Source organism: Loa loa, assembly GCF_000183805.2.
Source record: "Loa loa unplaced genomic scaffold supercont3.71, whole genome shotgun sequence".
Lineage (NCBI taxonomy): Eukaryota > Metazoa > Nematoda > Chromadorea > Rhabditida > Onchocercidae > Loa > Loa loa.
Window position 1 is genome coordinate 213,364 of NW_018108251.1, and position 21,681 is coordinate 235,044.

The 21,681-nt window shown below is 34.2% G+C and overlaps 5 protein-coding genes across 5 annotated transcripts; 1 reads left to right on the forward strand and 4 right to left on the reverse strand.

The window, feature by feature from the left end:
• Nucleotides 1-206: 206 nt before the first annotated feature.
• LOAG_05107 (camk/mapkapk/mapkapk protein kinase) lies at nucleotides 207-3,909 on the reverse strand (the record flags this gene model as incomplete). Its single annotated transcript, XM_003140644.2, has 12 exons — nucleotides 207-433; nucleotides 582-748; nucleotides 869-993; nucleotides 1,087-1,154; nucleotides 1,458-1,578; nucleotides 1,674-1,830; nucleotides 1,999-2,146; nucleotides 2,205-2,279; nucleotides 2,647-2,736; nucleotides 3,273-3,418; nucleotides 3,601-3,661; nucleotides 3,853-3,909. The coding sequence occupies 12 exons, from the start codon at nucleotides 3,907-3,909 to the stop codon at nucleotides 311-313; spliced, it is 1,338 nt and encodes a 445-aa protein (XP_003140692.1). The 3' UTR covers nucleotides 207-310.
• A 1,169-nt stretch (nucleotides 3,910-5,078) lies between these two features.
• Nucleotides 5,079-8,375, reverse strand: LOAG_17411 (hypothetical protein). Its single transcript, XM_020450073.1, has 7 exons — nucleotides 8,189-8,375; nucleotides 7,980-8,050; nucleotides 7,540-7,654; nucleotides 7,052-7,227; nucleotides 6,541-6,625; nucleotides 5,540-5,643; nucleotides 5,079-5,415 (listed from the first exon to the last, which is right to left on the reverse strand). Exons 1-7 carry the CDS (start codon nucleotides 8,304-8,306, stop codon nucleotides 5,185-5,187), a joined length of 900 nt encoding a protein of 299 aa, XP_020306311.1. The 5' UTR covers nucleotides 8,307-8,375; the 3' UTR covers nucleotides 5,079-5,184.
• Nucleotides 8,376-9,956: 1,581 nt separating this feature from the next.
• On the reverse strand, nucleotides 9,957-10,594 carry LOAG_05110 (hypothetical protein; the record flags this gene model as incomplete). The annotated part of the gene is made up of 2 exons (XM_003140647.2): nucleotides 9,957-10,511; nucleotides 10,587-10,594. The coding sequence occupies 2 exons, from the start codon at nucleotides 10,592-10,594 to the stop codon at nucleotides 10,088-10,090; spliced, it is 432 nt and encodes a 143-aa protein (XP_003140695.1). The 3' UTR covers nucleotides 9,957-10,087.
• A 1,657-nt stretch (nucleotides 10,595-12,251) lies between these two features.
• LOAG_05111 (hypothetical protein) lies at nucleotides 12,252-14,296 on the reverse strand (the record flags this gene model as incomplete). Its single annotated transcript, XM_003140648.1, has 4 exons — nucleotides 12,252-12,415; nucleotides 12,600-12,971; nucleotides 13,928-14,114; nucleotides 14,210-14,296. 4 exons carry the CDS (start codon nucleotides 14,294-14,296, stop codon nucleotides 12,252-12,254), a joined length of 810 nt encoding a protein of 269 aa, XP_003140696.1.
• Nucleotides 14,297-19,676: 5,380 nt separating this feature from the next.
• LOAG_05112 (hypothetical protein) lies at nucleotides 19,677-20,560 on the forward strand (the record flags this gene model as incomplete). Its single annotated transcript, XM_003140649.1, has 4 exons — nucleotides 19,677-19,688; nucleotides 20,127-20,255; nucleotides 20,346-20,422; nucleotides 20,452-20,560. 4 exons carry the CDS (start codon nucleotides 19,677-19,679, stop codon nucleotides 20,558-20,560), a joined length of 327 nt encoding a protein of 108 aa, XP_003140697.1.
• Between the last annotated feature and the right edge of the window lie 1,121 nt (nucleotides 20,561-21,681).

Sequence of the window (21,681 nt, forward strand, 5' to 3'; positions counted from 1 at the left end):
ATATATATATATATATATATATATATATATATATATATATATATATTTCTGTTTTTTCACATCAAGGGAATTCTCCTTAAGGCACTTTTCACAACCTTACAAGAACAGCTAGTTATAAACAGCATCAAATAAAAAGGCTCAAAATCGGGTCTACAATAAACTATTAAAAAACAAATACATTACACTTACAATGGGAATATTTACCAGTTCAATAAAAATATGGAATTCACACTACTACTTTGAGGATAACACACTTGAAAGAGGCAAACAATAAAAACAGATGACTCACATAATTATAGACTATTCTTTTTTATCGTTTGTTTATTTTGTTACGGCGTTTGTTCAATAAACGGTTATTTGAATCTTTTAAACTTTTAATATGGATATCTTCATTGCCAACACGCATCGTAGCTAGAGTCATTTCCATTTCATCCTGAATTCATTTCCATCAACTAATTTTTATTTTCATCAAGTAAATATGACTCACTTCCGTTTTCTTAACGATCAGAATGTCCACAACATTAAGACAACTGAGAAGTGAAAATATTAGATCTTTACGATGAGAAAGAATAGAAACTAACTTGCATTTCTACCCATTGAGACTTTTCTTCCTCAAGTACTGAGGCAGTAAAAAGAGGAGTTTCTGGAACCTTCTGATAATGGATGATCCATTTATGGCTCATCGTCTGTTCAATTGTGAAACGTTCACTCGGATCAGTACGCAATAACTTTCTGATCAAATCTTTTGCTAAAAATTCTTTCTATTGACTATCTAATCATTTGATACAAACATTGAAGTACACGGATAATCCAATAAGCAATTTAAAAAAAAATCCCCTATGACAACTAAGCTTTGGCAAGCACTGACCTGCTTCGGAAACCCGATCCCATTCTGGCGAAGGAAAAGCATATTTGCCAGTTCTGATCCGATTTTTCATGCCTGGAGACATAGGTAAACCATTTGCAGAAAAAAATGGTGGAAAACCACATAACCTGTAAAAATGAGCAAATTAGGACCAAAAAACATAGTGAGGAACTCACAACACTGGAATCACCTTAAGAGAAAAATTCCGTTTAAAAACTTACAGAATATACATGATAACGCCTATGGACCACATATCGCATGATTTATCATACTTTTCAGGACCGAGAACCTGAAACGCAACTTTTCCGAGTGCTAACATTCTATTAAAGAAATGAAACAACAATAATTGTGGTCAAGTCTAATTCAAGGTATGCACGAGCTTTTACATTGCCAGATCAGAACTTCTAGCATTCCAAAGATTACGCATGTACTCTCTGACCATTTGGACTAACAACGACCTATTCGGCAAGTTGCCATTTGAAAGTGGATGCACAGCTACGAAACGCTGTATTCCGATAATAATCAGTGCCATCAAATCTTTATCTAAGTGGTCATAAAGTTCCAGTGAATCGAAAATTTGAAAATTTATTACCTCTGGTGCTGCATAATAGGGCGTATAACAAGGTGTTTCTAATGGCCTGGTATCTACAGAATCCAAGTGTTTTGCAAAACCAAAATCGGTTAGTTTCAAAATACCGGACGGTCCATCACAGCTGAAACAAAAAATAAATTCCATTAAATACGCGGACATGATAAAGCCAGTATGCGCAACACGAGAATCTGATCAAGTGAAATTATGAGGAAATACCTATAAAGTAAATTTTCCGGTTTTATGTCTCTATGTGCGATATTCAGTGAGTGCAAATGTGCAACTGCCGAACAGATTTCAGACATTACTTGCGCAGCCTCACGCTCGGTGAAAGCTGATTGTGCTCTCTGATGTATTCGAGTGAAGAGTTCACCTCCTGAAACATAAATTTTCCCCCGTTCAACTGGAAAAACCTACAGTTAGCAGTAATTTCGTACACGTCTCTGAATTATCATCTTCATCTTCAATCTTCATTAAACGCATTGCAATACATATGCAATATTTCATTGCAGCTTGCAGTTTGCATTCTAATTAAAACACAAACCTTGCATACATTCCATTACGACAAGTAAACATTTCACTTGATTGTAGGTATTTTCATAAACATCAAATATACGGACGATGTTTTTGTGATGACTAGCAGCATAGTGAAGTTCTACTTCTCGACGAGCCTTTGGCACATCGCGTAAAACCTAAAGATTGGTTATTAACATTTCTATCCAAACAAAGTCTAGAAATTAGTGAACGAACCTTTAAAGCAAATTTTTCGCCCGTTTTTCTACTTTCGCATTCCACCACTTTCCCATTGATGCCCACACCAAGTACCTAAAAATGAATTTAGAAAAATGAAGTTTGAAATAACAATCAATTTCACAAAGCGGTCCGGTAAAGAAACACTGGCAACAAGGAAGTTGAGAATTATTACTCGTTTGCAAAAACAGAAAGAGAGCTTAAATATTGCGTACTATTAGTTTACTTTACTAAGATTCAAAATGAACCACATGCCAATGCAAATTTGCACTATTCAATATTGGGCTATTATACCTAGCCTTTTTGCGAATTATCAGTTCCGTTCGATGGCACAACTTTTAGATTTTCATCGTCGTCTGTTTCTACGTTGAGCATTGCTGAGATGCTCAACATTTTAAATGCTTTCGTCTCCGGATACAAAAGATAACCGAAAAAGAAATACCTGCCGACTAATCCTATAATCGTTAGTAACCGAGTGAGTATGGATGGGCATCAGAGTTTGTGAAGGATTCGCAGTAGTTGTTTTTGACGCCTGAAAAACTGCCCCTGTAATACGACAGCATGTGATAACATTCAGACAAAGAACTCCAAGTCTGAATTTTCAAATTATCCTCTGAAAAATTTCTCGCTTCTGTCACGAAATCTCAATCGATCTTTTACACTATTTAGTGCTCTAGAAATCACACTATAGTGCGGTGTTACTACAATAATGAGGCAATGATATTGAGTATGATGAGCCATATTGTAGGAAGTTTTAAGTGGAGAAAACAATAAACACGTTAATCAGTTAATGCCAGAACGTTAACACCACCAAAAACTCAATAAGTGGAATGGACCAAAAAATTTGAAAGCTAATATCCGTAGTCTCGAAAGCTGCATATTCGAGTGTGTTCCAAAAGCGATTTGAATCTTCAAAGACGGTGTTCTAGACTAAAGGTGCTGTAGGGGTAAGGGAAAAAGAAGTCAAATTCACGCAAAGGAAGCCAGATTTGAAAAATTAGAAACTTTATAATAGGTTTTCACAGCTTACAGAAACCGACATATTACAAAACAAGACAAATGACTTACAAACGATACTCCCTTACACTCTTCTGCGTCTGGGTTATCCATTTCTCTTTCGTTTGCTTCTGTATTTCCCATTAAAAAAATGGAACAGAATATTCTGTCCCAGTTATTTGTGACTGGTACCACTGTTCCTGCCACTGTTGTGGATCCTAAAATGGAACCTTTGGTACGAAACAGCACCAGTAATAACCAAAAATGAAAGCATAATGAGGAATGCTACCAAATCAAAAACCGGCGAAAATGAAGTTGAATTTTAGCAAACTGTGCTTTTCGAGAGTTGACTGTCAAAAAAATAGCCTGCATTTGAGCTAAATTCATCAGCCCTACAAACCCAAATTTCCTACCCGAACCACGATGCACAACTTGAACCCACAACCATCTACAACAACACCCTCAAAAACATCAAAAAAACTTCAGCTATAAAATTCTAGCTAGTCGTCTCAAAGCTACTGATTGCAAGACTTATTTTCAACGTCAGTTCGCTGCATTGCAGCTAAATAATATTCCGAACTAATCAGACATTCCGAGCAGAATTTGAAGCGAGGATTTTAGTTAAACTTGGAAGATTTTAGTAAATAAATACCAGAAGTCCATCAAGTCCAAATGTCATACTTTTTTTTCCGACTGCACTATCGCTCATAATTTTATAAGTCCGGAAAATGTTTTTGAAAACTTGTTGAGCAGACAGTGGAGAAATGTAATAAGCTCCATAGGTGGCAACAAGCAAGCTTGGCTCTCGAACCTTTTGCCCAAATTTTCACTCTGCAATCAAACCCCGTAATCATGGGCCTTCCACGACCATACCAAGTCACAAAAGAGCGAGACCAAAAACTAGCCATGCATTCCATATTTTAATTTGTGTACTCTGCAATTAAAGTGTTCGGATTTCAAATTACAAAACAGATGCCTTCTGGGTTACTCCCTGAATGATCCAACTGTTTCAATAAAATGCCGCTTCAAAAACTTTTTTAATGAAAAATACCTTAGTGCCAAGCGAAAAATTCATAACAAAAAAGGAATATTAAAGAGAAATGAATACTTTCTTAACTGACCGTTTAACGCTCAGTAATCAACCAGCATGACGGAGTCAGCTCAAAATGGTTACTTCCATGAATTTAGCACGGCACTCATTCCTCCATCTTCCTGTCCTTTGCTTTCCACAGAAACCAATTTCCATACGCTATCTGAACACAGCCATTTCACCACATACCATATTAACGCCAACTTACTTTTGTAGCAAAAACAAACTTTTCTTCGTTAACGGCACGATGAGAAAAAAAAAAAAGAAAAAAGCCAAGTATTAGACTAAGTTATTGTGGCCAACTGCATTAAGTTTGCATCGCTTCAAAGCGTATGGATATTCATACCTCAAATTGAGACTGATAGCATAATCATCCAAACTCAATATTAGAAAAATTGAAGTACAAAACAAAAATTTCGAAATCTCCTCAGGTTCAGCTTCTCACTCATAAATCATATTTACATATTACATGAATTTTCGTAAAATGTAAAATTTTCGTAAAATGCGTTTCGTAAAATGCCATTGTAGTTCAGTGCTGACCTAAGTTCCCTTTTATTGTTTTTTTTTGAGTTCAATTAATATGAAATGCTCTATTAGCACCAAGGAGATGATGTGCTGTTAGCAATGCAAAAAATGCTTCATTATATTGCGGTATTTGTGTATAAAAGTAGTTATGCATTTTGTCATGTAGTTCTTCACCCATCAACTAATTTCAGTTCACTAGTTGGGCTCAGTGAATATCGAAGATAGTAAATCCCAGGAAATGGACTGCAAACAATGCAAAAGAACGAAAATTTATAAAAGTTGAAGGTTACTGAACTGTACAAACAATAACAACGATACAAACAATAACATCATCATCATAACTAGTCTTAAATTCAAAAGTACTAGCTTTTAATTCATTCCAGAATTCAAGACTATTCTACATGGTCCAGAATTGAATGAACCCCGGTATTTCTCGATTATATTAATCACACTGTTTAGACCAAATAAATAATTGTCATCTACGGCACCGTTCGCAGGAAAGACATGAGAGAAATCGATCAATTTAACAAGAACGTTTGGTGGTTGTTCCACACATGCTTCATAACCGAGCAAAATAGATGAAGCATAGAAATGATAAATCTGAAATAGTCATAACTTATTATATCCTGATATATGCTGCTAAATATTTTATCATTCTTGAATGAAAACTGAATGCTTATTTTTAGGTGGATTTCTAAAAATTTCGGAACACCGAATAAAATACCCGTTGTGAATTGAACCACTTCCGAAGCATATATAACTGCTCCAATGTCTGTTCAACCACGAAACTTTTTTCCATAAATCTTCCAGATAAAAACTCACGAAATGCTGTAAAATTTGTCTATACTACATGATCAAAAAATTTCGAACGCACTCGATCCATTTGTGTAGTTTCTTTGAAAACCTCTAGAGGTGTACATAAACAAAAACCTTCTGCTTCGAATAGTTTGATAAGTGTTCCAGTGAATTGACTAACTGATTACAGGGACATGTAATTAGCAACAAACAAACATGTGAAGTTTTTAGGATTGTGCAAATTCCCTTGAAATATCCACCAGGTGATATTGGCTTAGTAAGAAAGAAATTATTTATTGACACGATCATCTTTACAGTTCTCTTATCAAATAAACCAGACTTCTTCGGCAAAGCAGATGAAAATGCAAAGTATCGATTGCGCGATTTATGATGCAATTGATACTCGGGAGAGAATAACAGGGAAAGAGTGGGTTCGGATGAGCTCTCTCACGGAAGCTATTATTGAACAATGACCAAATGGTTTTTAACCACAGTATGCCAAACTGAACTTTTCTACATTCATTTCCTCAAGTACACTTAAATTGAACCTCCTTAATAGACACCAATCAAAAAGTTCAATAGGCACAAATTCCGCGGCATCTGCCACATCCGCTCCTATACTATCTCGCCCCAGTTACTGTGCATCCATCTTCTAGTTGCAAACTTTCACTCACTATGCTTAAAAATTCTTTTTTCAGAATAAAACAACTGCAAAATTAAGACAAACCTTGATGTGCTATTGTTGTTGAAAAGATTTAAAAACTTGAAGAAATTTGCCCATATTTTAAATCGCCAGTAAATTTTTAAGCATACCGAGTGATTAAAGATTTCCTTTCAACTGGCTACAAAAAAAAGGCGTAGCATCTTAAATTATTTTTGCTAACTTCCACAAAAAAAAAGTGAACTTAGAATGTTTACGAAGGAACAAACCGTCAACGATATTTCCCAAATTCCTGGATCTCCCCCATTGTTTATCACGAACTCGCAAATCATTTTCGTTGCAACCAAAACGCATCTCAAGAAAAAATATGCGTAAACATGAATTTCTTTAACGAAACAATGTTTTACTTACTAAACAATCAATGAATAACAAACACATGACTATTTATTAGACAGTAATTAGTAGTAGAAGTTTGAAATTCCAGGGAAATTTCTTGTTTGATATTAATTTCGAAAACCCTGTTTTCTTTTTTTCCTTTTTTTGTGGAGCTTTTCGATAATCAAAATTTTCATGAAAAATAATGCGAACAATTTGAATGCGATTAGCTGGCCAATGCAGATTGTAAACTATCCATATTTTTCCTGGCAAAGAGCAGCTGTACCAATTAAATAGGTTCCCAAATAATGAAATTTTTGTATTTCTTTTGTAATTCAAAAACAGGTATTGAGAAGCACTGAAATGTTCGCATTAATGAAAAATGAACCATCACACAAATTATACCCGATAACCGGTTAAACGGAAGCCAAGTGTTTCTTGCTCAGGATACTTCACCGCTTCGGATAATCTTTTCGCTTTTGTTGCACTAGGATCATAGGTCACTCTGCCCATTTTGATATCCATAATGCACGGACATTTATAACGATGCGTTAAATCCTCCATAACGATAAATTCCACTTCTCAAATTTCGAATATATCTATATATATATACTTGACGGATTAATGTTGAGAGATCTATAAGTAGGTAAACTTTCTCTCCCTAATTTCCTCATCCTGAGAGTTTCTGCTCCCGTTACTTTTTTTTAATCATTCCGTTCCCTTGCCAATTAATAAAAGGAGAACTTCATGTGATCATTTTATCCTGAGGTTTCATGTCTGAAATATACCAGTATTACAGAGAGAAATTTATAACCTTACTATCAGAACAGCTAAAAAAAATACCTTGTATTTCCCCCAACCTAAAAAAAATTTTTTCCAGACTAACCAATCACCTTTTCCTCCAATGCGCAGAGTTTTTAACCCATAGAATTTCGGAACAAATATGGAAAATTTCGTTAAAACATCACCGTCATCATTCTGATGCTTCAAATTATTATAGAATGCTACCTGAAACTGTTAAAGTAATCAAATTAATTTATTTACTAAACGTTCATTTACCGCATGACAGATAGATTACAGATTTCATATCTAGGAAAACGACACATATGTTTGTTTGTCTACCTGCTGCTTTAAGCGAAGCAAATAGAAGTTAGAATTTGGATGTTTCCAGTTTGTGGATGCAGGAAAATATCAGGTATCACTTGTAAACAAATGATACAAAGACTTGTCAGAGCAGCAAAATCTAGTAATATATCAAAACGATCGTAAACAGGGATTACTCCTGCCCTGAATGTAATCTTTCAATCACTTTTTCGAATTAGAATAAACAAACCTCACATACTCCTCGTACACCTTCCTGCACAGGTTTTAACAGTGTTTCACTACCAATCTCCTTTATGAGTCCTAAAAGCAAATCCTGTACACCAAACCGAAATTTATGCTAAAATCAGTGTTTATTCTGGAAATTATTTTAATGAAAATCCTATAATTTTTGTACGGACAACGAAATTTCATCACAATCTGAGGAAATAAGAGACGAACCAATTTGATGCTCGCCGTTCTTAACCACAGACGGGTGATGTCCAGCAATTTGCTCGCGATACCATTCGTACGATGCTGGTAACTGCAATGCTGCAGTACTGGTCTGTTTATCAGCCATAAGTAAAATAGCAATAAAATTAGCTCCAAACCAAAAACAATCTGTTTACATTGAGAATTTTTACCTAAACGACGTGTCGTTACACGATGAATACAAAAGCATCATACGTATGCTTCAAATGAAACTACAACTGGAAAGGTAAGAGTACGAATTGGATTTATGGACTTCAGAAAATGCAAACTGAAGAAATAATCAAGTGGCGCGGTGTTCAGACGACAGGAAGTTCTGACGTTTTTTTCTTCATCAAAACCTAGATGTCGTTTAAGTCTTAAACAATCCACAGCCTCTTCATCCAATTGGAGATAAAGAGCCACAATGGGATAGAAGATTTCAAGACTTCTTCATCTAATTAATCTTCTTCCTTACTTCATCCAGTTAATCTTCTAATGTATCTTCCAACCTGACCTCAGCACAAATAAACTCTGTAACTACAAGTTGAACTCATACCGATCTGCTAAAATACTCGAAATGATCGGCTAAAAACGGGATAGGAGTTGTGTGGATTAATGTAAAGTACTTTATGATGAATTAGCAATTTGCAAATATCATTCGAATTACCCTACCTACGTATCTCACAAATTTCGAAATAGGTCATGTTTTGTTGTAGTCACGATATTAAAATCATTAAAAGAATACGGGAAATTATGCAGAATTGTTGACAGGAAAATAAGGGATTAATTCGAACCTGGTAGCAAAGTTCGAGCAGCGAATTATAACAGCGCACACAAATTAATCGTATCTGACGCTCCAGAAACAAGAAAAACTGGAGACCGAAAACTTCTCATAAAAGTAAAAAAATTAAAGTTATTCTAGTAAGATTTTAAAATGTGAGGGAGTGACAAGGTTTAAAATAGCATGCGTTGTACTAATTAATTTAGTGGTTTCTTTATTTTAACTTGTACAGCGTATCACACCTTTATTTGACTTACACAGAGTATTACAACTTCAAAAATGTCGGTATGCAAAGGTTTTTGGCATAAATGTTTTGACATCAGAAATCGTTTCATCTATAAAGAGCTTTTATTCCCGGAAACTCCAAACTAAACAGGGACAACTTTATCACAATTTAGTATGTGGAGATCAGAAAAAAGGACAGAAGCTCGAGAGCCCAATTAACAGACTGAAACAGAATGATCTTAAATTCTTTTCCGAAATATAGACTACTGGTGTGCAATCAGACTGCAACAAAAAAAAAAGTGTTCTGATGTTACGTTCTGATGCCTAAGTATCTTTTAAATTATTGACTAAGTGCTGCAATTACATACAATCAAAAATTAGTTTGCTTAATTGAAGTAATTCATCAAAAAAGAATCCAGTTCAGGAATTTGAATATTATAATAAATTTGGTATCACCCGTCAATTTCAACTTAGAATTCTAAATACCGAGTTCGGCCTTTTTTAAATCATAAGTCTCATTCATCCAGTTGAAACCCAACAAACAACTATGAAAAAAGCAGAAATCTCAGGAAAAAATTTCACATACCCTAAGTAAAAGGTGGAATTATGCTCACGTAAAATGGAAGTCTTCATCGCTGAAACAACAAATGTATCAACACATCAAGAAAAAAAATCATGCTGCTAAATGCTTTCAAAATATCATAAAATCTGTGCAAAAAAAAAAGAAAAGAAAAACGATAAAGTGTTTAAAGTGTTGGAACAGTCTGTAAGCCTTTAAGCATGATTCCTTTTGAATTACTAGTACTATAACAATGTTCGCTCATTTAGTTTCCAATAGAAGACTTCTAAAAAATACAACTCTGTTATGGAAATAGAGATATAATTCAAACATTAGTAATACTTAACGCTGTCGCCAAAATCTTTTCAACTTGTGTGATGTCCTCAAATTGCGTAATTTCGCTATTTAACACATTGACATAAGTATGACTTCGATTCATTACGATCGGTTCTTCGAGTGAGATGTCACCAGATAGGCTACTATCAAAGCCATTTGAAATTTCGGTAATTACAGGGGAGAGAGAAAATGCCGAATCGGAACCCCGCTGAACTGGAGTTGACGTTCGACCACACTCATTTATCGTCTTTCTTGGTCTCCTTTTCCGTTTGATTTTATTATTAATATTTTTACAAACCGTCAAGCATGACAAATATTCTGGTGGATCCAAAAGATTGAAATTATTCGACAAGTATTGGTCGCTCGTTTTTATCCAGCTTTGATAAAACTCGTTCTCATGGTGTAAGCATTTCCTGCAAAAGACTATGTCAACTTTTCACATATTTTGCTTGTCAATTTCAATTATATGTACATATATTATTTTGAACTTTGTCATTCCCTCCCATTTTAAAATTGAGTCATTCTTCAATAAAATTCGCATATTTCGAAAACTCAAAAGTGGACATATAAAACCGATAGTAAAACTCTCTGGAATTTTAGAACAAAAATAAATATCTGAAAATCAAGGTTCTTTCAGAAGTTCGCAAATGTGTACTAGTATGACAGTGCCATAAATCACAACTACAACTGACGATATTCGAAGGTCTCGTATTTTGTACATAAAAACCAAGTACTACACTTCAAGAATAGGTGGTGTTTATTTGAAATTCTAAAAAAAATCACCAAGAAGAGAGCGAAAGCAGAAAAAGACACAAGGAAGGAAAGAAAAGTAACATGTTTTTCTGAATTTTCAAGGAACCAAAATGTAGCATTATCAGGAACATGTAATGCTCAAATCTTTAACCAACTGTAATGTTTATTCGAAGCTATCAAATGAGATTTTAAAAGCAAGTGAATGTCTACAAAAATCAATCATACGGAAAGAGAGTGGGAAGGTGAGAGGGAATTCCAGCAAGAAAAAACTGAGAATTGAATGGAATATTTATGAGGGATAAAAAAGTCCATCGGAATTTGGCATGAAACACAACCGAAGATCAAAGACGTGAAGAATATATGAAATATTTTCGAAATGTAAAGTAAAATTCCACAAAGCATGAAGCAGAACGAACAAGGGGAAGTGTAGAGAGGGTGCAACATACTGTTAGTTCATAAGCTGACGAATGAAAACTAGTAAATAAAGTGCTAAAAATAACTGAAATGAAAATTTTCGAGTGATTTAGTGACCAGACTGATATCATAATAATCGCCATAAGAAGGAAAACTTCTAAAGTAAAATTATAAAAATATACGAGCATTTCCTTTGCAGAAAACATATCTATTCCAGAATAGAATTCACCAAAAAAAAGCCTCGGAAAATAAATTTAAGGAACACACATACACATATGCATGTGCAAATAAGCAAACAAATATATATATATATATATATATATGCATAGAACCTAGAGAGAAATGGAATGAAAATCATGCAAATTATTTCATTATAGTGTAAACATGATAAAGGTGACAGAGTGAAATTGTATATAAGGTAGTGGAGTAGCAAGCCCATGAATATCAGCAAAAGAGGACTTTTGTCCTTTGATGAAATGAAACGTTCTCTGAATTATTGTCGCAACATAATGATTTAAGCCTCATTTCGACATCTGACAGTTATTCCATCTTACTCCAATATTTGAAAATGTTAGCTCTAATGTCAACAACCCTCAACAGAACACACTAAGCCTGACATTCCACAACAACATCTCTCAGGGGGGTTATAGCTGGGATTTATAGAAAAAAGTCGTGATAACCACAACCAGTCGCTGCAGTAATGAAGAGCGCGAGTTGCTAATTAAATCCAAAAATTTCAATGTCTTTCACAGCCTTATAACATCGTTAGAACGTCTCCCGACTAATTTACTAAACTTTGACCTTCAGCTTTAGTGCTAATCTGTTGTGGCCCTCCCTAACTTTGACTAGATACCGTGAACTTCACGTCATGGAAACTAAGCACAAATCTTGTTCAAACCACATTCGCCAAGTTCCACAATAAAAAGACAAGGCCCAAAGAGCACTGAAAATTGAATCACCGTTTCCAGAAGAGAGCTTTAAGAACATTACTTTTGTGCTGCGGAAGATTTTTCGCCGCTTCTGTTTGGTTGGGCACTGGCATTTGGCAGTTCGAAATGCTTCGATTGGCTTGTAGGGCTTGTGTGGTTTCGGCCAAGTTGCATTGTTTTTGGGAGAGTGTCTTTTTTCATGAAGAGCCTGGCCAGAATACCTGAACAGAAGTGAGTGATTTTTTTTTTGTTTTTTTGTTCGTTTTCATGTCTCACAAACACATTTTCTGTGTGAATTCTGCCAGCTGTTGCAGGATTTATACGACTTACGAAAATGGTTGAATTTTGAAGTTTTAGTCGAATTTGTTCCAGAAATTTTGAGTAATGGGCTATGTGTTTAAAGACCTTTTTTGATTTTCAATGAATTTGTCGGAGCGTAGCCGTTCATGACACTTTGTCCAGTTTGGCATTCTACGGTACATTTGGGACGAATTTTGGTGGAGTGATAAGGAGCTGTATGAGGAAAACAGATATACAGTTGTTCCAGGTGATATTCCAAGATTTCTTGTTTCAAGAGGGTCTGAATAGCTTGCCGAAGTGTCCTCGTTGATGGAGGTTCTATTTTTGGATATCCTTCACGAATCTCATCCAGCAAAGCTTCAAAAACTGCTGGACGACCACTTTGATTCATTTTGAATACCACATTACAAATAATATCCATCAATGGTACCAAATGCATCTGATCAATCTTATGCATTCCGATATTTTCCACATCACCTGAAATACGACCATTCCTTCAATTTTTCGTGATTTGATATTCGAATTCAAATATCCATCCGCACAAGACAGTCTTAATTTTCGAAGAGCACAGAAACATTGGTATTGTTCTTGGGAGATAGGAATTAAGCAAGGAGAAAACACTGACGAGTTGCAAATTTTCTTGAGTTTTATTTACGAATATCCTGATGTTGAAATTAGCTAAATATTTGAGAGTAGATTTTCTTTGAGCACAACTTATTCGACTGTGCTTGTTGCAAATTGTTTTCTTCGTTTTCTTTTTTTTAGTCCAAATTATTGATTGCTTTTTCAGTGAAAATGAAAATTTCAAGAAGACTCTCGAAAAAGAGTGCATTGACCCCGAAATTTTAGTCCTACCTTTGATACTGATTTTATCTCCGATTTCCTTAGAGATAAGATCGGTGGTAAAGTAAAGAAGGTTTCCTAATGAATTTAAATTAATTGGAAACGTTGCAAGGTAGAATAGTAACAGCGTTGTGTGGTTGTGGACATCTGTTTGCATATGTAAATTTGCGCAAAAGTGAAGCTTTTACGGTTCTATTCTCTGTTCCTGTTTATCCCGGATTCCATGTTAACAGGTGCGTTAAGTCCCCTGTAACGAAGCCTCCTTCAGACGTCTTATCCTTCGACAGGTGCTCTCTTCTCGTTCCTCTCTACCCAATCTTCCGATGGTAGTTACTATAAGAAGTACTGTATCACCTTTATCCATATTTTCATTCCATCTTGTAGCGCCTTTTCATTATCTTGTCAGATTTTTAGTCATTTCAATCTTATGCTTAAATCCTTTCATTCTTTTGCGGAAGTTCACTCCGAATAAAAATTGGAAACTGTTGAAGAAAGTCCAAGCATCTACTTTTTAAACGCAAAAAATGTTCAAATTTCAATTACCTTTCAATATTTAAGGAAAATCAGTGATCACTGGCTAAAAATGTTACCAAGAGTTTCGATTCGGTATCCTTTCGCTGGTTTCAAAATCCGTAGAACCCAAGCATCGCGCAATGTTTGCATATATCTCTCGTTCATTGAAGTTATAAATAGTGTCGATGGCTTGATATAACCAACATATTTCGTAGAATTTATTGCTTCCACTAAATTCGTATTCCAGAAGCATGCTTTGTTTTCCTGAGATAATATACTTTTAAGATTACTTTCACATCCTTTAATTTTTTAAACGGTAGAATTAACCTGAAAACAATAAAAATAAACTGATGGATAACCTGAATGAAGCTCTGAAACAGTTTGTGCCCGGTAATTTTCTTATCGGTAACTCTTTGAAAGATGACTCCAAGACAAGGTGTGAACATCACTGTTTGTTCCCTACAGTAAAATCAATTTCCAAGCAATGGTTAATTATTCATATGAATTAACGAATCATTAATCGGTTAGTATGGGAGAAGGAGCGTTTGTAATAGTTAGGAGAGATAAATAATTTCAATCAGTTAACTTCATAGGAATTTCCTGTCGATAAGAAAAAATTGCTGCAAACAGAATTAATCGATTTTCACGCTGATCAATTTGGTAATTGTGAAATGAATTCAAGATTGAAATATGGCTGGGGCTTTTTTTTAGTCACTGAAACTTTTTTCCAACTTTGTGCAATTTTCCTTGTCGTGAAATAATAACAAATGTTTGGTATAGACCTATGAAAACGAAAAATTGTTGCAAAAGCAAACAAATTATGAAAGTAAAGCGTCTAGATATGAATAATACTTAGAGATAGTATGAAGAAATAAAGTTGCCAAGATGTACTTCACCTAGATCAAAAGATGGGAAACAATATTTTTTCGTTCAGTCATTTTAAAGGGAAGGATTATTTGGCCCAAACTAACCAAACTCAGGAAAACTTGTATAGCTTCTAAAAGATCAAGTTGAAATAAACAAAATTGGTGGATGGAGTTCTTAAAGGGCATTAGAAGGCACTGGAGCTTGGCTGGAATAGCGAAAAAACGGGAAAATGTGAGAAAAATTAAGTGATATGGATATAATGTGGTAGAAGTATTGAATGAATTAAAGAAAAGTTAATCCCATTTTAACTGCTGAAATATTAAAACTCCCTGCGATCATTGAAATCTGGGATTTCCAGTAAGATGACTATTGATAATGAGTAAGCTCATAACGTCACTGTATGAAATGGTAATCAAATTAGAATGATCACAAGTAGGAGCAAAATGAGGCACGCGTGATTTCTATCTTGCGTTTCTCCCGTATCGAGCTCTGTCGTCCATTCCTCATTCTTGCTCTCCACCCTTCCTTGACGAATGCAGCTGTCAAATTAATGGCACCCCTCCCGTTATTGAGAAGATTGTACCTTTTAGACCGTCTCTCTCTTGACTCTCTGCAATTTCCAGGAGGAAATGAGCGAATTATTTGTTTTATGATTTAGGAAATTTAGTTTGAAATTTCATGTTGTTTTTTCCGGCATTGTAAATTACGGGTTTTTGCAATAAAAAAAATTCAAATTAAAAGGGAAATTGAAATTTTTCATCAGAAATATGGATAGTAAAAAAGCGTTGGAAGTGTTGAGTAGAACTGATAAATGAGAAACGAAGAACGGTTACAAAACAAAATTTGTTTGATGTAATGATCATTTTTAGAGATAACGAAAACGGAAGTAATGAAAAACTGATTAACGAACGTGAAGATTTAGCATATACTTGTCACAAAATATTTACACAAACATCGAATTGATAGTATCGATAGCCTGCTGAATCGTAAATGACAAGATAAAAGTTTTGTGTTCAGAATTTATTTACTGCATATACCTAAATTAATTCATGAAGTGTCTGATAAATACGCTATGCAAATGGGTGCTCTTATTCAACGTCCTCAAAACAACCGTAATTTATCCAGTTCCGGTCAAAAGTCGGCAATAATAGAAAGGATTGACAGAAGAAGACTTACAGTTAATTACTGGTTTATGGCTTTTCGAAGTACCACTCGATCATAGATTGTGTTGTATTGTTAGTCAACATTTGTGACCAAAATGCATCAGTAACACGAATAACATCAATAATCGGTTGATGTGAGGCAAGGAAGAGTCGAAGAACTAGAGGAGGAAAGTTTATGATTGGTATGAATTTTAACGAATGAATAGCAATAAAACATTTGAGCGCAATTATAAATGTTGCGTGAAAGAAAGCATGGATAGTGTAGGGGTTTCTGTGATACGAATCCATTGGTTTTGATGTCCCTACACGTTCTAATATATGTATCTACAACAGTTGTGCAACCATATGTCGCCATTCAACCAAAATTTTTAATGTTTTGCACCTTTTTCCAAATAACGGGGTAATACAAGTAGCTTTACTTTGACCTAATTACTTCAAGTGATTTATTTATTTAAGATTTGAGAACTGTTTACTGAATTTCATCCATTTATCAACATCCATTCATTGTTGCATTAAATTAACGAAATAGCAATCTAATTTGTAGAAAATTGTGCATATTGAATTAAAATTCAGTTAGATGAACATAAATTTGACACTTTAACTGATAGTTTGAAAAGTGCAAATAAATGCTACAGAAAATAGGAAAAAAGCTTAAAAAATTGAAAGGAAAAAAAATAAAAAACATCTTTCCACAAATTTGGATAAATCGTTGGAGTGTCCTGGCCAAACAAATGTTTTCTGTAGATAAATGCGCATTGGATCGGATGCAACATTAATTTTTATCTCATTCTCAGAATCAATGCAATTCCTGCCATCAGGATATAAAAAAGTTATAAACCATAAATTGAATCATGAATGCTACCTTTCTACGTCTTCCCCTTTTTCTATTAATCTACCTTTGTAAGAAATAACTTTAAAAGAACGATTATTTCTCTGATGAATATGAGAAACTAAGAATTTTAACAATATTCATTAAGCGATTTACATATTGATCTGATCAGCCGTTTTGGTAATTATTACAACACTGCTTTTACTTAATTTAGACGTTACCTCAGCAATATGCAATATGAGCTCATAGACACACCACTAGTAAGAGTCTTAATTGTGTGACCTTCAACCTTTTTTCCCAGTAATTATGCACAAACAGATTGAGGGAACATTGCAAAAAATCTGTAAAGAAACTGTCAACAATCATATAATGGGTCGCAAAAGTTTAGTTTAATTCTTCAGGCGAATGTGATATTTCAAGCTCTGAATATTGTTCGACTGCACTTTTTTTATAGTTGTTTTCTTACAGCTTTAAAAATGTACAAAAGGTAACGTATGAGTAAAAATTTTTTAAAGTACAATAATTCCATAAAATGAGGTATTGGATCGATTGCAAAGTCTACGATTACTATAATATGCTATTATTTACTTGTTCGTAGCGACAAGAAAGAATTATTTAAAGAATAATCTGCTTAGAATGCATTACAACCTCAGTTTATTATGACATTCCATCTGCATCTCGCATTTGTTAATCCGATCAACAGCAATATTGGCAGATGAGCAGCGAACATAAACCAATTTACCTGGAGAAATTAATTTGTGAAAAGAATGGATCGATCTCTAGCACATTTTTTCGATTTCAAAACCTAAAGGTCCAAATAAATGTTCAAAAGTCTTGGACCAAAAACCAGAAAAGTTTGAAGTATTACAACACGCCTTGATTTCTCACTAATTCATGTCCTATCTCTCTTTTGTTTTTTTTTTTTCACCCTACAAGTCATAAACTTGAATTTGATTTCTTTACATCGCATTTTAATCAGCATTTTTTCGGCTTTTCACATTGCGTAGATCAAGAGTATTTCGTATTATGTAGTAGCGCATACGGAAAATACGGTTTAAATTTTAAAAAAAAGAAACAAACTTCATAATACCAGATACTAATCTCATAACTGGAATAATTCTGTCGAAAGAAAATGAACATAGTAGCACATGCCAGTTTCACGTAAAAATCGATGGAATTAACAAAATCTTATTTAGAGCATTAAAAAATTTGGTGTTTCATGGATTGTCCAGAAAATGAATATAAAGATTATTCCAATGAGAAGTAAGAGAAACAAATTTAAATCCAGAATTCTAGAATGATGACATGTCACAGTGCTGGCAACCCACAACTGTGCACATAAATCTATGCACAAATGTAATTTCTCAATAACCCATTCATTGGTATTTTAATTTATTAGCATTCAAGATTTCAAGAGAGACTTTTGGATCACAGCCAGTAAGATGCAAGAAATTCTGTTCTATGACCATTATAAATAAGCAGACGTTATGAACAATGGAATGGAAAAATGCAATTGATTCCTTAATGTCCTTTATTTATCACCAATTTGTTTAAAAATTGCATCTTTTCTTACGCCAAATACGATATGCCATTTGAGCATAAATGACAGTTGCTCCGATCATTGCATTGAAAATTGAGCAACCGTAATGAACAGTACCGTTCGATTATGATTAATTTTGGGGGAAAATTTCTCGATATTGTCTAATCCTTCTACGGTGTCTCCGTTAACTTGGCACATTTTTAAATTCTTCTATTACAATCAAAATTTCGACCCTAGTAAATTCGAACAAAAAGGTTAAACTGCTTCTAACACATATTGTTTTAGTGAGTTACTACCATACTATTAATTCTGGATATTATTGACTTGAGTTCATTTTTAAAAGATGCAGCCGCAAATAAATACAAAAACGAAAGGTATCGTGCTGAGTGTAAAGTTAAAACGAAGCGCTTATATACAAGTTCTTAGGAATTCCGTCGGTACATCTTAATGAATTCTGAGTTTTTCGATAAAAAGGAAGTAAAAGAGAGAAAACAGAGATGTGTCTAGGACAACAAAGTCATGATGTTGATAACGTTGAAGTAGAAGGTCGACGGATGCCCATTTCCTGTCACCTGTTTTTGTTTCTTCCTTTGTTTTTTTTTCTCATTTCCTCAACAGCTTTTGCAATCAGCAAAATAGGTTTTAAAATAAATGCTGATATGTTGCTCGCTGTAAATCATAAATTTATTCTCTTTCAAAAACATTTATGCTAAAATTATCCTCAGTTGATACATAAAATGCCCTCTTGATAACATGTGCTTTCTAACAATGTGCTTTTCCCATTTAGCACTTAAAACTTAGATGATAGATCAGGATGGAATCTAAAGAAATGCCAGACTGACATCTCTTTTCATCACATTTTTTTTACACCGTGGTAGTAGCATTACGCTGTTATACCAATAACAAATGCACACTAAAAGCAGAAGCAGAAAGGAAAGGAGCCGATGAAGTATGAAGTACATATGAAAAGAGGGAATCCTGGAGTATTCTGACTCTTCTTTGGCTATTGCAACATTTTCTGACTTCCAGAAATGAAGAGAGACATAATCTTCTTCATAATATGTTCCTAAACTTTGCTAACATTCTTCTGAACATAACTGCAAACATTCTTCTTTGTGTCGCTTTGTTTTCATGCAACTTATTCTCTTTCCATCACAAAGCAAAATGGAAAATTGTGCTATTCCACGCCTAACAACCAAAATCAATCCATCCTTGCATAAAACTCATTTTCGCTATGTGCCGATGGAGACTGTTCAACTTTCCAGAATTATATTTCTGAAATGTATACATATATGTATACGTATATAAATGAACTAACCTATTCATACTATCTTTACTGGACATATAGGAGCGATCCTTCAAAATATTTTGTAATATACGAAGACAGGACTAACCAAGGTCGTTGCAAAATGGTACCGCATTAAGGAATGTTGCAAGTGGTTTGTTAGAAATCTTTTCTAGGTAAGTTCAGCTTTGGTTGTATGGTAATTGCATTAGAGGATCAATTTGAAGCCACTTAGGTGTTAAAGGTCAGTTGGTTAAGTCTTGTATCTAAAAGATTGGGAGTTCTGTAGGAAATTTCGGAAATGAGAGATAAACTGGAGTCGACAAAGTGAAAAGAAGCAGAAGTACGGTGTTGTGGTTTTTTTTTTCAGATTTTAAAAATCGACACAATTGGTGTACCATGAAATATAAGTGTCAGTATTCAGAAAATACATTTAAGCAGATTACACATTGTGTATGGTAATATTTTGTTTTTCCCAACCAGTGCGTGAGAAACCAAATACACTTCGAATAAGCAGTTTAGTTTTATTCTTATTGGCGTAGAAAAATAAGTTCTTGGCCAAACATATGAAGAAGAACCATAATTTTTTCAGGTTTTCCTGGGGAAACTAGCTTCTCTTTCACAGTTTTCGCACTCTATTTTTAGATTAAGTGGTACAATTATTATATGGATTCGTGCCGTAATTCTGGATTTTAACAATATCGATAAGATTGAATTCCTGGTAGGTCATTTATTTTAATGTCTTCTTCACAGATGCTACACGGTTAATCATTCTTTCTACTTGTGATAATGTAAGTTGAAGCTGTTCTAGACAAATAGTGCTGCAGAAACAATATTTCCATGGAATTGTTCGGAATGGATTTGCTTGATATCGAAAATAAGTGAGAAGTTATTGCCATACTTTTAATCTAATACAGTCCTATCCTACTGTTTTCAAATATCTATGCTTGCCGCAATGAGCCGCAGTATTCCAAACATAATATGCGAATGTGCGTTTCACATCAGTCATCTTGGGTTCGAATTTGACGAAGTACTATGTCTCTTGCAGATGTTGTTGTATGCGTATGAAAACCGTCACATGTGTTCTGATGAAAGTTGCTTCCATTAATATTTGGATCAGAACGTCTTGCAGGAGCAATAATGAGTTTTAATTTCGTTCCTACTCCTCCAAAGTATGAATTACAATTTTGCCAATAACATTAATGTTTTTGGGAACAAATATTTTGGTCATTAAAACTTATGATGTTTAACCCACTTTTTTACCTTCCCTTTTTTTTTGATCTTAAAAAATCTTTTATAATCTTTTACGTTTTTTTTTCAGTTTTTTTTTTCCACTTCCGCAACGGCGATTTTCTTTTTTTTTTTTGAGTGCTCCAACCATTGTTATAGGTCTAAAAAAAAGGACTTTCCATGCATTGCCTACTCTGAAGTGAAATGTGGTAGCAAACCCCGGCTTTTCGCACTACATTATTTTACGTGAAATGCTTACAACATCTAATTTCAAGCATCGTATTGTGATGTGCAAATTAAAATCACAATCTTTATTGCATTACAAGTAGATATTTCTCGCTGATTCTATCTTCTGTAATCTCCCTTAATTAACTTTAATTTTGATATTTCGATAAGTCATAGTAGTTTTTAGTGGTTAAATCTTCTGAACTATAATATTTCTTTTAGCATAAGTTCTGTGGGCATTTTTCTTATAATTTAAGATTGCTTGAAATTCATTAGCTGTATTAGTTGTTTCCGAAAAACACTAATTAGTAGAGTAATTAGCTTACATACGCATAAACTTTCGAGATAGGGTTATAGATGATTCTACTTACATCATTCATTTGCGTGAGAGGATGATTTTTTTTCTTGTGTGTTTTAATTGTCAAGGATGTCCATATGCAAATTTTACCGGAAAGTATTAATAGTTAGTAAATAATGTACTATAAAGACAGCACATGGGAGTAAATAAACCAGGGAAAGATGAAAAGGCTTAATCCAGGCCATAAAGTATTCGATGGAAATTTGCTTGTTTAGAAGTGAGACATTTTTATCCAGCAAAAGCGTCGATCGATGCGTTATTGCAGAGCTGCCGCAGTTCTTTTCCCCTTATATTTCTTGAAAACATGCGTATATATATACGCATATATATATAT

Bases quoted from the DNA above. Each gene is read 5' to 3' on its own strand.
- LOAG_17411 (XM_020450073.1), bottom strand. From the start codon at position 8,306: ATGGCTGATAAACAGACCAGTACTGCAGCATTGCAGTTACCAGCATCG. The intron at 7,655-7,979 runs GTTTGTTTATTC...TAACAGTTTCAG, and splicing joins GTGTACGAGGAGTATGTGAG to GTAGCATTCTATAATAATTT. The intron at 5,416-5,539 runs GTATTTTATTCG...TGACTATTTCAG, and splicing joins AGTGGTTCAATTCACAACGG to ATTTATCATTTCTATGCTTC.